Genomic DNA, 16159 nt, shown 5'->3' on the forward strand with positions numbered 1-16159 from the left:
CTTCCTAAACTTTTACTTCTTATATGCTTCACTCAATGTCTATGTAAGCCTGTTTAATTTACAGTTCAAGGGCAGGAATTAGACAAGGGCGTCTTAAATTTTTTACAGTGATTGGAAGAAAAAAGAGGAGAAAGGAAAATATTTGTTGTGAAAATACAGGCTGAAAAAACAAGTAAATTAATAGGCTTAGCACTTAATGAGTTTGACTTCCTGCTACAGTGCACTGTTATGTTTTGAATTACTATAAAAAACTGCCCATGTTTAGTTCAAAGTTAGCAGGGGAAGGAGGTGTAAATGAATACAAGCCACAAAGGGGTTAGAGTTAAGCACTGAAAATGCAGTAGCACCTCATGCTTACTACTTATCACTGTGCAGAAACCTCTCTCTTTTTGACATTGGACAATACCAGATTTTCCTAAATTCCAAGGGGAAATGCTTTACATTTTAACTGTATGTTTTTAACCTACAATTTTACTGTTTTATTTCATCCCTGTGACACCTGATGCATAATAAACTATATACTCAGTCATGTTATGATTTTGCTGTTCAAAATATCATCTCCTCTCTGAAACCTCACTTTTCGAAAAACACATCAGAAACTCTGCAGAATTGTCAGAAGACATGATAGCTGGTAGATGGCCAGAACTGTATTTCGTCTGATTTTCTGCATCTTGAGCAGTTTAACTAGGAAAAAAAGTTATTTTTAAGAAGTGACATCTTCAGTTCTGAGATAAAACAAAAAAAAAAATGAGGAAAACTATTTCGATTGCTGTGATAATCAAATTCTTTTGTGTCACTCCAAATACATGCATAAACATTTCCTTGCAAATCCACTTGTTAAAATTATTTCTCTTTTCTCCCCTGACTTGCACTATGACAGTAGTAATCAAACCTGATACTGCCCTTAGCACCTCACTGTAGCCAAGTTTACCACCCCTCCCTTTAGCAGAAAGCTCCAGCATTTTGCATACTGTTGTCTGCTCCCCAAGAACTGCAACTTCCGAAATTACTTCAGCAATAAACTTTGATAAAGGGAAATGTTCTCACCTAAAATTGCAGTTGGCACAAATGGATCTGTCATACATCATAAGCAGGTCAATGCAGGAAAGGTAAAAAGAGAGAGAACAGTAAATGATTGATACATGTTCCCGAGTTTTCTTTCAGAAAGCTGCTGTTAGCAAACGGTAGGTTTCTTATATATACTTAAATGTCGATGGCAAGAAGTATAATTACATAAATATGTATGCCTTTATTATGGAAAGGTCTACAGAGGGTGGAAACCAAGAAAAAAACTGGTTACCTGGGTAATAAGAATTAGGCACTGTTGTGCTCAGTGTGTTAGTTTTCATTGTAAATGAAGATGGTGAAGATACAGCTGCAAAGAGAAACAAAGCTGGTTAGAGACAGAGATATGATATGCAGCTGCTTAAGCCGAGTGACACAGCAGATGGTATTGACTTGACTTAGAGTTCATCCTGCTGTGTTACTTGCACTGGAATCAGGAGCTAGGGAAAACCAGGCAAGTCTAGTGAATGAAATAGCTCACTGAATTTGATCAATTCTCTAAAAAGGAGTGTCGCTGGAGTAAGCATTTTGATTGCTGATGGGAAATACACTTCTTAAATCACTAGATTAGACTGAATACTGATGCTTGAAACAACACATCCCAACGACAAGAGGTGTTTTTGACAGAAGCTTTGATCATTAATAAGTTTTCCTTATAACACTGTAAATACCTTATGCAAATATTCTACTGCAGTTTATTTTTTCCTCTCCTTTTTTATCTGATTTGTTTAGACAGGTGGATAGTATGCATAGAGATTCTAATAGACCCTGAATATTACTCTTTGTTTAAGGTGGTTTTCAGGAAGAGATATACAGACCAATGCTCACATAGGTATTTAATAATTGAACCACTTGTAAAACCAAAGGGAAAGACCAATGGGAACAAATTAAGTTCAGTTTGCCCCTAGTATACAAATATCATGCAAATTTACCATTCTAAACACAGATACATTTAACAGGTAGGAGTTAATCACAACATTTTACAGGATATTCAGCTGAAGAGTCATTAGAGGCTTTTAAGCAAAGCTCCTTGCAAATTCTGCCTTAGTTGCTCGTCTACACATCTGAAATTCAGTCTGATCAATGAATGTAAGCATATTCTGGATACCTGTAAACAGACTAACAGGAATGTGTGAAACAAAACAGAGTTGAGGGAGACAGGATCTGCTGGATGAGGAGTGAGATTACTCCTGCTGGCTTTCATCCATCCCCTTTCCACCTGATCTTCCAGGGCAAACAGTTACTAGCCCTTGTTAACATGGGAATATCTCAAAACTGGTTTAAATAATGCTGATAGTTATGCTTTATCATATAAATTATTATATCTGAGACCATGTTCCTTTGATTCCTCCAGAATGAGGAGATTACATTTCCTTGACAGCCAGAACAGAGTGATACTTTTTCTGGGTATGGATACAGAGATTAGTTGAAGTCAGGGCTGCTGCAGGTAATAAAACTTACTAGGTAGAGAATGCAGGCAGGGTGATAGGAAGTAGGAATGTGCTAAATCTCTTGTGTACAAGGTCTTACACAAAGATTATTCATGAAGACTGTCAGGGTGCACCTTCTGGTGGCCACGTTTCTTATGGAAAGTCTAATTAGAGGTTCTAGCCCTCGAGCAGTATAAAAAACTTGTTATGGCAATAATTTCAAAGAGGTTTGAGGTGGTTTAACATAAGGAAGATTTAGTCCCAGGAACTCAATGCAGCTTCATTTGTAGCTATGACCATTCAGTAGCGCCACTGGAAAACTGCACCGTATTGACGGAAGATGAAGTAAAACCTCTTGAGCTCTTCACAGAAATAAGCAATCTCATTAACTGCAGGGGTATATTCTCACCAGAAAGGCAGGTCTGATTTGAAAGATCTATTTCAAACCAATTTCAAAAGTAGCCCAAATGCAAATTAACATTGCAAATTCTGAGCCTAATGCTGCTGAGAAAAGTCTCACTATATAAACCTCACAGAGTGTTTGTACAATTGAGCTCATCAAAGATAAATTCTTAAGCATATTATTAAAGAGTGGGAGTTGGGCCTTGCATACTGTTAGTACTTGAAAAAAATTTAATCTTTGACAATTCCGAAGATGTTAAAAAAACCACTGGCATACAAAAACCCTGAGGTTCCTTAAGAACCAAAATTAAAAAAAACTTTTTGAACCTAGTCATTCTTTTAAACAATTAGAAAAACGTATTATTTTTTCATGGTTTTTGCTTAGTGCCAACCCTCTGACAGGTGTGACACCTTGACTAAAATTCTAATACAGAAAATTTTATAACCCAAATCTTATTTATTTTCAGGGTACATCCAAGAAGGCCCAGGATATTAGAGAATCTCTTATGAAATTGCAGAACAGATAAATCCACTGCTTCTTCTTTTGCACAAGCAACAGAAAGAGCATAATCTAGAATTACAAATAATAAGACAATCAGATTATCATTATTAAGTTATTACATTCAAAAATAAATTTGTACTGTCAAAAAAAGTGAGTAAGAGAAGCATTTGAAGGACTTGGGACAGCATGAGAGATATAAAATTTTCAACATAATGGAGACTGGTGAAAGGTAAAACTACTGTTTCAGTAATGTCACTGCTCTTCTGCAGAAGAAAAGGATGGACAGAAAAAAGCTCAATTATCCTTATTATTTTTAAAGAAGTCTATACTTGATGTCTGACTGTCTTGCTCATTTGAATAGACACTGTAATGTGCTGCACAGTGGGAAACTCTCGGTCCTATGGATTTTCCATGACTGAGTAATGAGGAATATTTTAAAAACCATTTGCACCTTTCTTTCACCTTCAAAAAAGAAAAAAAAAAAAGAAAAAGAAAAAGAAAGAAAAGAAAAAACTTACATCTCCCATTTAGATTGTGCGTGTCCATGAAAGAGAAAGCTTCATCACAGTTGGTGCCTTGCTCAGTGTAGCTTTTATCCATTGAATTCACCATCACTGTCATTTCCTGCCGAGTACTACTCAATGTCTCTTTCCGCTTCTTAGCCAATTTTCTTAAGAAATGAATGATGAGGGGAAAAAGGGAGAAAAACAACTCTCAGTAAGCAGACATAGTTTTCATGTTGTTTACATCAGTATTGTAGTTTGTGACTATATTAATTACTAACACTTACATTTGCTTCTGCATTTCTGGAACCTTAAATTTATTTTATTCTCATCTCTTTCAGTCTGATAATCAAGGGATAGTTGCCAGTCCACTGACACATGATCAACAGCACCTTAATCCTTGGGGGTCACCACTGAATTAAAGGACTCTACTTGGATATGAAGGTGATGTGAACTACAGTATCAGAGGCTGTATCTGATTAAACATATAAATAAAAATGAAAAGATAGATTTCACTGGAACTGACAAATCAGTACCAACGTTCAAGTGCATAGAAGAGTCTGGAGAGGTTTTATTGAGACCCTGTGTAACAACAATCTAGTTTATATAATACTGTATAGTCTATGTTGGAGCTCTGAATACACACTGCACACTCAAGAGACATTTCAAATTGACTGGTATTCCTAAAGACTGTTTTCTATCACTCCTGATTTCAGGAGAATTAGTCACATGAGTTAGCTGCTTCTCAGCAGGAGTGGTCTCTCAGAGACAAGATCTTAAATCTGATACTACAATAGTGATTCATTAAACTATAGCATTGCCTCAGATACATAAACCTCTTTTTTTTTCCAGGTCTGTCTAAAGTCTCACTGTTTCTCCCTGAGTTATGCTTAGCTGTATCACAAAATAAGATGTCCAAAACTCTTGATTTTTCCTTCAACCTCTGTTAGGCATCTGTGATCCTGATGATAGCAGATCCCATGAATTTTTGGCTTGTTTCCCTGGCCCATGACTCTGTCTGATACCAAGCCTTTCTCCAAGTTCTTGCCTTGAGCTTTAATTTAAATTTTCCAGATTCCTTCTGTAGAGTATCTTCAAGGTATGGGTTTAATAAAAGCACAACTGCTCCACAGACTTTACTTGTCCTGTCTGTTAATTTAATGACTTTTCCTCTGTGGAAAACACAATGAGCCAGTTCATATTCATCTGCCAGAATGATCTTTTACATATCTTCAACTAGAAGTTACAGGAGGTTCTCATCTCACCTAGGTTCCTTCTGCTTCTAGAGATTTATTGTATCAAGCACAGCCAACTTGTGCTAACTTTCAAAGCCTTCTGTTTGTTAACTCTTTTTCAGTATAAAAAGATGGTTCCCACCACAGGCAAAGTTTTACACCAGCCTCCCCTAGATTTTCAAACATTTGTCTCCTCTCATGCTACACAGGAGGGGCTTTCTGTAACTCTCCCAACTGATCCCACTCTTCCACTTCAAATCACTACTGCCTCAGCCTCCTCATGCTCTCCATCTATCCACCTGTTATCCCCTACCTTTCACCTAGATGAGAAGCCATTTGGGCAGGAGCTGTGAATGTGTTCTGCACCAACATAGTACCAAGCTCAGCAGTATCTTAATCCATGAATAAAGCTCAAAATATCTTTGAAACTAAAGGCTTGCTAACAATAAAAGCAGGAATAGTAAGTCCAGGCAGGGTATTGGCTCACTGGACATAAAAGTATCAAGGGTCACATTTGGTCCTCAATAAGCTGACAGACTGCCACCCCATTCCCAAGGGCATGTCCCCATGACTGAAAGTGAATGAAGTACACTACCTTAAACACCTGCTGCAGCACTTGCAGCAATGAGCAGCGTTATGCCTTTGCCCATCCCAGCTCAGGAGTCACTTGTGTTTGCTTGAGCCTTTGCTTACTCTGTAGACTTGATAATAAAACTGGTTCTTTATTACTCCACATTGCATAAATGCACAAGGAAGCATGGTCTGAACTCTTTCATATCAGAGGCAGTTAAATTTCATTTGAGTACCATAAGTAAAACAAAACTCTTAGATCTTTGCATCCTTCAATGTCCCTCTCCTTCATATCTAATTGTAATGAATAACTAATATATTATTCAAAGTAGAATCTGAGACTTATCACCTAATACATGAATAACTTTATGGAAGTCCTTTGTAAGGACAGGCTTATCAAAGTGGTAACATGAAATGGATATTTTTTTCCTTTTTCACCCTTAGATAGCAGTACATTTAGATGGCAGTCATGCATGACTCCCCTTCCAATCCTTGGGTCCCACGATCAAGCTAAAGCAGATTTATTTTTTAAGACAGTAACAACTGTACAGTACTTCTCAATCTGAATCTAATTCTGGAAATAGGTCTTGTGGGAAAAGTCCAAATCTGAAACAACTTACAGCCAGACTTCTGTACTGTGAACAAAAACACCCACTCGACTCAGTGAAGTAAACTTTAGCTGAATGTAACATTTCTAGCATCTGCAGTTTTCAGATTTTGCTGAAGTTGTTGCAGTGCTGCAGTCTCTGCATCTCCATCCATTCCTTGGATCTCTCAATCCCCAAGAGGGTCTAGCTATACAAGATTTAAGAAACTCATAAAACCGTGGCACCTCACATCTCCACACCACTCATACTCTTATATTTGAAGTAAATTTTGGGGGAAAAAAAAAGGTTTAAATATTTGATCATCCTCACTCACGGAAAAGACACTTCATAGCTACTATCTGATGTTTCATCCTTCTTAAAGGAAAAGATATCTACAATCAAAGGGAAAACATAAAACAGATGGAAGCTCCCAGGATGATTACCTAGGATGAAATTATTTTTGTAGGGAAAGCAAAAAGATCAGCTTATCACACAAATAGTGTTACCATTACTGTATGAGGAAAGAGAATGTACTGTATCAGCCCCGGGAAAGAGGAGCCTGATATTTAGAAAAATCTCAAGACTAGCTAAGAACTGTTGGAATTTCAAGGCAAAAGAAATAGAAAGAAGTGAACTAGTGCAATGGTTAAAATATATTAAAATGCACAGCAGACAAAATACAGACTTCCCCTGCAAAACTGTGCAGGATTTTGTGTATCATTTACTGTGTTTTGTAACAAATATTAATAAAAATAGTCTAGGAAAGTAATAAGCTATACAGCTCATTATAATCTGTCCCCATTTTATCCACCATGAAGAAACTGTCCAATGATGCATCTTCTCCTGTACAGTGCCTCCTTGTTGAAAGGTCCACTCTGTAAAACCTGTGCAAGCCTGAGTATCTCTCTCAAAATCCTCCTCCTCAGTGACTTCTCCCTCAAACCCTCCAAGAAACCAACTCCAATAACTGCTAAGTTGCTACTACATTGTCTGCCTCTGTCTAGCTCATTTTCCACCTATTTTCCTGCATCCCTTTTCCCTGTCCTGTCTTGACTTAAATACCAAAGTCTTTTGGACTGAGCTTGCCTTTTCTCTTCCTGTTTAGAAAGCACTGGACACAAAGAATGAGGCACAATGGGACACTGCCATAGTAAGAGGAATGTAACAATGTAAAAACATTTTTTTTTTAAAAATGGTGACTGGGATTGTAATGAAATCAGGCCCTGCCAAAAATGTGCTTTCCATTTTAACTTAGGAACAATGAGAAAAGCATATTAATTTGATTTTAACAAAAACTTCCTGCTTCCCTATTCCACACTGAGTGGTCCTCTCCTTTCTGCATCAGTATGCCTCCCTGCTCACCAGGCAAAGAAAGGAGAAACACGATGCTGGCACGTTCCACAGCTCCAGCAACACACTACCATCACCAACATATTAATAAACAAAGTGGAATGAAATTTGTAATTGTGCTGCTTGAGGAATTTGGCTGAATTTTTAATTTTAATTAATGCACTGATCTATTGCACTGACTGAAACTCAAGATAAAATAGCTGCTTCTTACATACTTACTGTTTTAAATTTTACTTCTCTGCTTGTGGTCAAATCACAGAAATGGTTCAGATGAAGAAATTATTGGGCCTTTCATGTAACTCAGTAGTGCAGTGCACTTATAGTTGCAAAAGCCTTTTAACAGTTTGCTCACCAAAACTCTAAAGGAATCTAAACTACAGTAAGAACACTGTTTTAGTAAAATGCTTTAGCAGCTGGTTAAAAAGATGTGATACCAAGGGTAGGGTTAAGTGGTCATTTTTTCACATTACTAGTGGCCATCCTCCATAAGTGCATGTTGTTATTTGCACTATTTACCATATACACACTGACCTAGAAAATGCCCAGAATCTTTTTCAACAAAACACAATTTTTAAGTTGTAGTAATAATTACAAACAGGGTTAAAAAGTCACAAATTTATCTCATGAGGCAGAATGATTGGATATTCACTCAGGGCGAAATTCAGTGTTGAAAGATACAAAGGCATACATGAGGGAAAAATAATCCTAATTATACACACACAATATTGCATCTAAATGACTTCATAAAATACAGAAGAAAGAAATCTGATAGTCACTGATTCTTTGAAGACAAGAAGTTCAGCACTATGTATAGTCCAAAAGGCAAAAAGAAGTCAGAAATGACTATGTAAGGGATAGAGAACAAATTGGAAAATGTGATTAAACAATTATATAGATCTATGGAGCTTCCACATTTTGAACACTGCATGCAGTTCTGACAAATGCCTATCCAAAAAAGATTTTCACAAAGTAGAGAACATATACAGAGAGGTGATAAGAAGATCAAAGGGGCAGATCCTACCAGAAGAGCAGTAATCCTTCCATAGATAAGGAGTCCCTAGTTTAAAAAGGAGGCAGTTGAACTGAGAATATGATAAAAGTATATAATAAACATGAAGAAAATGAAGAGATTAATAAAGAATTTCTATTTCTCAACAATGAAAGAACCAGAAACAGAAAGTATATACATATTATAAAATATAAAAGTAAATATTTTCTCAAAACCCAGAAAATGCTCTGTTCTGCCTTGCCTTGAGTCCCATGTGCATTTTTGGGCACCGCAATATAAAAAAGACATTAAGCTATTAGAAAGTGTCCAAAGGAGGACAACAAAGATGATGAAGGGCCTTGAGGGGAAGCTGTATGAGGAATGCCTGTGGTCACTTGGTCTGTTCAGCCTGGAGAAGGAGAGGACAGACCTCATTGTGTTCTGCAACTTCCTCATGAGGGGAAGAGAAGGGGCCGGCACTGATCTCTGCTCTGAGCTGACCAGTGACAGGACCCAAGGGAATGGCCTGAAGTTATGCCAGGGGAAGTTTAGGTTGGATATCAGGAAAAGGTTCTTCTCCCAGTGGGTGCTTGGGCACTGGAACAGTTTCTCCAGGGAAGTGGTCACAGCATCAGCCTGACAGAGTTCAAGAAGTGTTTGGACAATGCTCTCAGACACACGGTGTGACTCTTGGGTTGTCCCATGCAGGGCCAGGAGTTGGACTTGATGATCCTTGTGGGTCCCTTTCAATTCAGGATATTCTATGAAAATTTTGTAACACATCAGCACTAGGATTCATGAGATATTCAAAGTTAGTATCAGTAAAAGAAAATCTGATTAAGGCCTGAGTGGAGGACAGTGAATGAATTTACTTTCCTTCACTAAGCGTCTGCATTCAGCTGAAGGTCTGTCACTGGCCACTATCACAGACATGGTGTGGACTTTTTTCCAAAATTTGATTCCACATTTTTTTAATTGTATTAACAATCCCTTCAACAGATAATGCAGGAAAAAGGATTTGAATACATTATTTGCTTTTCTAACACTCAGAATTACTCACTTTTTTGGATTTTTACCAGCAGTGTTATTCAACATTATTATTGTTATTATTATTATTATTAGTAGTAGTAGTTGTTGTTGTTTTTGTATATAAATTAATTACTTTGCCCTCTATTTTGGCTGCCTAGGATATTCTAAAAGAAAACTCATAGATAATTTTGGGAAATCTGCTTCAACCTGAAATAATTTAATAAGCATAACTGATTCAGTAACATTCAGCATGAAGATGCAATGGGATAAAAACTCTCCACAGGAAGTCGGTAAAAAAGTGCAAAGATAACAGACTTGTTCCTTGTTTATTGAGTTTTTATATATTTTTCCAACTTATGTTGAAATTATTTTTTCTTGAGCAACAAAACAATTCTTCTCAATAACTGTGATTGCTTTCCTCTCTTCAACAGTGGGTCCCCTAAGGCAGAGACAAACCCACACATCACATATAGTAGTGAGAATGACATGTGTGTGAGTTGGTACACATTCCAATCTGCATTAGAAAATTCAAAATGCTACTTTCCATTTTTAGAATTTTTTTCTTTATTTGGGGATACTTTGAATCCCCAATGCCTCATTGGTACTCTTTATGTTGCTTTTTATTGTTAAAAAGTCCTTATAGAAAATAAGTTTTCAGAACCTGAATAGCAAATCCAATTCAATCAAAATGGTAACTTTCCTTAGGTGATATTAAATAACTGTAACTGCAAGTAATTAGTATTTTAGTCTACTTTACATCTCTTATCAATACAGCAACACTCTGCACAGAACCCTTTCTATCTCCTCCAAATGGACTGAGCCACAAATATGAAGCAATTGAAATGAAATAGAAACAGTATGGCATTAGTGATAGTAAAGTCACCTGAACTTCTGTTATTCAATTTAACATTTATATGCCTTATATTGAAATGCAATATGCTCAAGACTGCAATTTCACAGTGACATTAAACTGTGCTCTGTCAATATTCCATCAGACAAGAAATAAGGTTTGGAGAAATATTTTTAAAGGCACTACACTTTGCAGGAAGAACTAGAGAACACTTAATAAAATACTTTACAAGCTGTCCCCACTTCAAGGACTAGCATTTCTAGAGAAAAACTGCAGGAAAAATAATTGTTAGGAGAATTATAAAAAAGCAAAAGGTGTGAGGATAACACTGAATTGTGTAGGTCTTTGCTTATGATCTCTTAGTATGAAATCCTGTATTAGATGATAAAATTATTCTTTGTCCTGAGAAGTTTAACATCAATTTTGCATTGACATGGAACAGTATGGAAGACTGATTCAGAGATTACGAATACTTTAATATAGCCAGGGGTGCATAAGCCTTTTTACCTGACGTACAAAGGGGTGGTTTATTAAAATTTATTTTAGGTGCCTTCTCTTTTTTCTAATAATCAGCTTCCTGCTTCAAAGCAAATGCTAACATTACTAATTTCATTTTCATCATGTTCTTGCATTCTCTGATAAAGAAAACAGAACAAACTTTAAGAAAATGTTGTGATGATACTCAAATTCTGGAAAGTTCTTGATACCACAGAATTTAATTTTCATCCCTTTCATTCACTGTGGCTTTTATTTTTTGGCCACAGAGACACTGGATGAATTTTCAGACCAAGAAGATATTCCAACACTACCAGGACTGACTGTAAAGAGAGAAGGAGAAAAGAATACAAGCAAAGCGGTGGGGGGAAGGATTCCTTTGACTTACAGAGCTAAGGGAATTGAGTGCAAAAAGAGTGCAAATATTTTACAGTAAGGTGGAAATTAACAAAAATTGTTTTGATTTTTATTACAATAAACAGAACCAGTTTTGATTTCTGTGGTTCTTTCTTAACTTGGCTTTTTACTCACTGCATGTAAGAACTTCAGTGGTCTTTTTGCACTTTTTTGTTACGAGTAGACTGGTTCATTAGCACCACAAGAGATTAGAGCCAAAAAGAAGAGTTATTTGGTAAGATCCCAGTATCACTTGTAGCTCACAGGGAAAATACGGCATAACTTGAGAAACAGTGGCTGAGAATATGGAGATAAATGGGAAATGAGAAGGAAAAGATGATGGAAAAGTAAGGTGCAGCTGCAGTCAGAGACACATACCTCATCTACTTTTGCTCCTAAGTGTTCTTTCATGAATTTAAGTATCCAGCACATGCTTTGAGATTTGCTAACAGTGACATCATAAAAAACTCTGCTTACTTCTTTCTCAGTTTCTGCTTTGTATGAACTCCACCATCAGGTTATCTGAGTTTCTGCAAGTGAGGGTTATAGCATCAAACCCAAGAACACCTCAGGTCAAAGGAGGCACTGCACTGAGAATTTGCTGATGCAGAGGAGGAACACTGGTGATTGACTGACTGCAAAAAATGGAGCTATGCCTTGGTGCACCAGATTAAAGTAACAACGTTTATTTGAAATGGGCTGACTCTTGTCTTAGCTCTCATAGAAAGTTAAATTTGTAGCTACAGTTTAGTTCTTGCATGTCCACCCAAGAGGACCTCGATGCATTTTAGCGTAATTGATAGTTTCTTCAGGGAAGGCTCTAGGCTATGGCAGGAAAAGGCAATTGGAGAAGCTCTTGGCAATTGGCAGAACTCTTTGTCTACAAAGCTGCTGGCTGCACTATTATTGGCTCAAGTTAGTCACTGGCCTTGGTCTTCAAAAAATGCACCCACACAATTAAAAAAAAAAATCCAACAACCTTCTGCATCCCCAAGAGAAAAAAACAGTAATGAGATGTAAGCAGCAATATTTCCCATAATTTACTATTATCTAATCTTGACCACAATCTTGAATACTGTAAGTAATGAACTGGGCAATAAATTGTCCCTTTCTTCTCAGCTAAACTAAGGGAGGAAAAATGAAAAGTCACAAATTCTCTCACTTTGTTACAAGATTTATCAATTTTTCAATATGAATTTTTATTTGTGATTTGCTTCTTATGATCCTCAAATTTAAAAAGAAAATAGTGAACACAATGTTTAACTGACCTATAGGTCCTCCTGAATTATAGGGGTGTATAAGAAAAACACACAGAATACTAAAACTTGGTTTTTTTTCCACAAATTAATTACAAGGCAAATGCTTATGAATCCGTTCATTTTACGAAAGACTTATTTACTTAAGTGATTAGAGCAGCCATGTAGAATTATTTGCAGAATGAGGATCGAGGTGCCACTTAGAATGGAGGAGGCCAAAGTATGGCAAATCCTTTATGAGCAGAGGGAAGAACCCAGGAGCCCAGCTACAACACTCGAAGGCCTTTTGGATAGAAAAGGAAATGGACTTTTAAATGTTACATGACTGAGCAGGAAATTCAGCCTGGATTTCTCTCAACAGACAAATCCTGGACAAGGAGAGACTGAGAGAGCTGTGCTTGCTCAGCCTGGAGAAGAAAAAGCTCACAGGAGATTTTAGTATTATTTTAACAACCTAATGGGAGCATATGGAGGAGACAGGACTAGACTCCAGGAACAAGGTGAAAGAACAAGACTCACTGCACATGAGTTGCAATTTAGGAAATTCCTGTTAGAGCTTAACAAAGTTTCTGTCACCATTGGAATAGTGAAACAGTGGAGGAGGTGCTCAGAAAGATGGGATCTCAATCTTTGGAAATACTCATACCCTGCTGGAAAATGTCCTGAGCAACTTGATTTATTCTAAACCTGCCCTGAACAGGAGGTTAGAAAGGATGACCTCTAAAGTTCCCTTTGGATCCAAATGATTCTTGAATTCCCATTAAGTGTTCTAGTAATAGGGCTTTTCATAAAAAGGAAGACATGGGGATTTAAAGCATTACAGATTTGAATACAATCCTCAGTTGAGCCTTTTCTTTGAATAGTCCTACATGTAAGATGCAGTCAGAACCAATACAGAATAATACTAGCAAAATTACAAACACTCAAATTATTAAATATTATGATAGATATAAATTCCTTTTAGTTAATTATTTCATTCTTTCAGCATTATTTTCTGCCACTTCCACTTATCCACCTTTCTAACAATAAGGACTGAAGCTTGTGTAAATATTTTTACCAATAAAGCTTGTTCATTAGAGAGCTAGTTATATTCACATGGAACTGCATAATGAGAATGTAAAAATTTTCCATGAAAAAGACAAATTATGTTTTGATTCTCTAAAATAGTATTAACAATGTGTTCTTATTTAAATGAAAATGAAATGTTCAATTTTCCATTATGTTTTATTTGTATTAATTTCTGCTACATTAATTGTACATTAATGTAAAATGGCATTACACTACTTTACAGGCTTCTATATAGTATTTCAACTTTACTGAACGTACGTATTTGAAGTCTTTGAAGAAATCCTTTTCTGAAATGTATGGTCACAGGGAAATTACACACCTGACCTTTCCTTTTGCCTGAGAATACTTTCTCCCCACAAAAAGAAATGTCATTCTCTTAGCTAACTCTGTCTGAAGAACATGAAATGAAAATTTACGTAGAACCCACTCTTTCTCTTTTTTACCATATATGTCATTTTACTTAGACTCACGGAATCATTAAAGTCAGGAAAGACCTGCAAGATCATGAAGTTCAAGCTTTGACTGACCACCACCCTGTCAATTAAAACACAGCACTAAGTGCCACATCCTGTTGTTTCTTCAACACTTCCCGGGATGGTGATTCCACCCCTTTCCTGAGCAGCCCATTTCAATGCTCCACCACCCTTTCAGTGAAGAAACTCTTCCCAATGAACCTGAACCTCCCCTGGCACAGCTGGAGTCTGTGTCCTCTTGTCCTGTTGCCTGGGAGAAGAGGCTGAACCCCATCTCACCCCACTGCAGGGAGTTTCAGAGAATGACAAGGTCTTCCCTGAGCCTTCTCTTCTCCAGGCTAAACCACCCCAGATCTACATTTAAACAGGAGTTCCTGGGTTCTTTTTTATGCAAATTAATATACATACCTGATCTTGTTTCAAAATCTAAAACATTAAAGAAACCTATGTAGATGAATAAAAGATGTGTATATCATATTGGGCTCAGTGTTTTCTCCACAGTAGTGTGTAAATGCGTATTAAAGATACTGCACAAGGTAGAGGAATGCCCTATTAATAACATATTGTAAAATATGTATTTTGCATTTGACATTGCAATTCCTCTCTGTCTCAACAACTTTTCTTTTTCCTGTTTGCCCCCATCATATTACCCAATGATCTGAATTAAAAAACTAAACAGACGACACCGGGACCTACTCAGGAGGACGCAGTTGTGTGATGTGTAGTGCCAGACAACATGAACATGAAAGCTTTTCACAGGAACACATTCATGACAGATTTTGAAATTCTCTTCCTGAAACTAATTACCATTTTAGAAAAGGCTGGCTAATGATGAAAGAAAACACCTTCTTATCCCATAGCTGTCAGGTTTAAGTAGAGCCTCAAACTCCCAGGCATAGTATGAACTGTAGGTGTCCAGAATCCCTCTGCTTTCACAAACTAAAACAAGAGGCAGTGTTGAACTAATACAAATTTATTTTGGGATGGTTTTGCCCACACCAAATGTTTACCATATTTTCTGAGGTGCTGTAAGCATGAAGAATATGAGGAATTACAGAGATGTATGGCAGATGTGTCTGTTAAGATGCATTAGCCTCTGTCTCTGAGGTTTGCTATGACACTCTCAAAGTCCTTAAGCATGGCGAGGCAAATGCCTTTCTTCAGAAGACTATCTGCCACATAAGCATTTCCTTACACAAAGAGAAAATCCATAGCCCCAGAGTGCATCACTACCTGAGGCTGATCTGGGTACGGAACAGGCATCTGCTACGTGAAATATCTCGTTACTTGAAAAAAAAGTTACTTGAACTTGAAAATTACTTGAAAATATCTTGTTACTGGAAAATTTATCTTGCAAGTCCCAGTGGAGGAAGCATATCCCCTGGATCTCTACAGCATCTAACAAGTTAGTTCTATGCTTGCATAGGCTCAAGTAAATAGAAAGCAATAGCAAATGTGACAGTTTTAAAAACAGTGGATCTTTTTCCTTTAAGGTATTTAGGTCTTTATACAGATCCCTCTCTCACTGGCCAGAAACTAAGGCATTTGAGGGCAAATTGTCTGCTGGGTATACATCAAAAGAAGCAAGCTTGTGACAGGCATGGTCCTGAAAGACCAGGTTGGATGGGGCTTTGAGCAACCTGATCTAGTGGAAGGTATCCCTGACCATGGCATGAGGTTTAGACCTATAGATACTTAATGTCACTTCCAACTCAAACCATTCTATTATTTGGCTTTATTAGCATAAAGACATAAAATGTCATCAAAATAAATAATTTAAAGTTCTCTGAAACAACCCTTAAAAGGGATGTTTGCATATTTTAAAGGATCTTTATCATATTTTCTACTCAGGTACATGAAAATGCATTGTATATATCGTATCTATTATAAAAATGAATGTTGATATGTAAACATATAATTAAATATATTTAGTGGTGTACAGCAGAATCAAAAGGAAAGG

General features: G+C 36.9%; 1 protein-coding gene across 10 annotated transcripts in view; it reads right to left on the reverse strand.

Moving 5' to 3' along the window:
- PTPRM (protein tyrosine phosphatase receptor type M) overlaps window positions 1-16159 on the reverse strand; it is a 443590-nt gene that overhangs the window by 91395 nt on the left and 336036 nt on the right. For 5 of the 10 annotated variants that reach the window (XM_059858357.1, XM_059858339.1, XM_059858391.1 and 2 more), the window contains 3 exons: window positions 3918-4069; window positions 1301-1375; window positions 1048-1074 (listed from right to left, as the gene is read on the reverse strand). In XM_059858357.1, the coding sequence (XP_059714340.1) occupies window positions 1048-1074; window positions 1301-1375; window positions 3918-4069 (254 nt within the window). The remainder of the gene's footprint in view (window positions 1-1047; window positions 1075-1300; window positions 1376-3917; window positions 4070-16159) is intronic. The other 5 variants (XM_059858348.1, XM_059858397.1, XM_059858365.1 and 2 more) reach the window with 2 other exon arrangements.

The sequence above is a fragment of the Haemorhous mexicanus genome, chromosome 1 (assembly GCF_027477595.1).
Source record: "Haemorhous mexicanus isolate bHaeMex1 chromosome 1, bHaeMex1.pri, whole genome shotgun sequence".
Lineage (NCBI taxonomy): Eukaryota > Metazoa > Chordata > Aves > Passeriformes > Fringillidae > Haemorhous > Haemorhous mexicanus.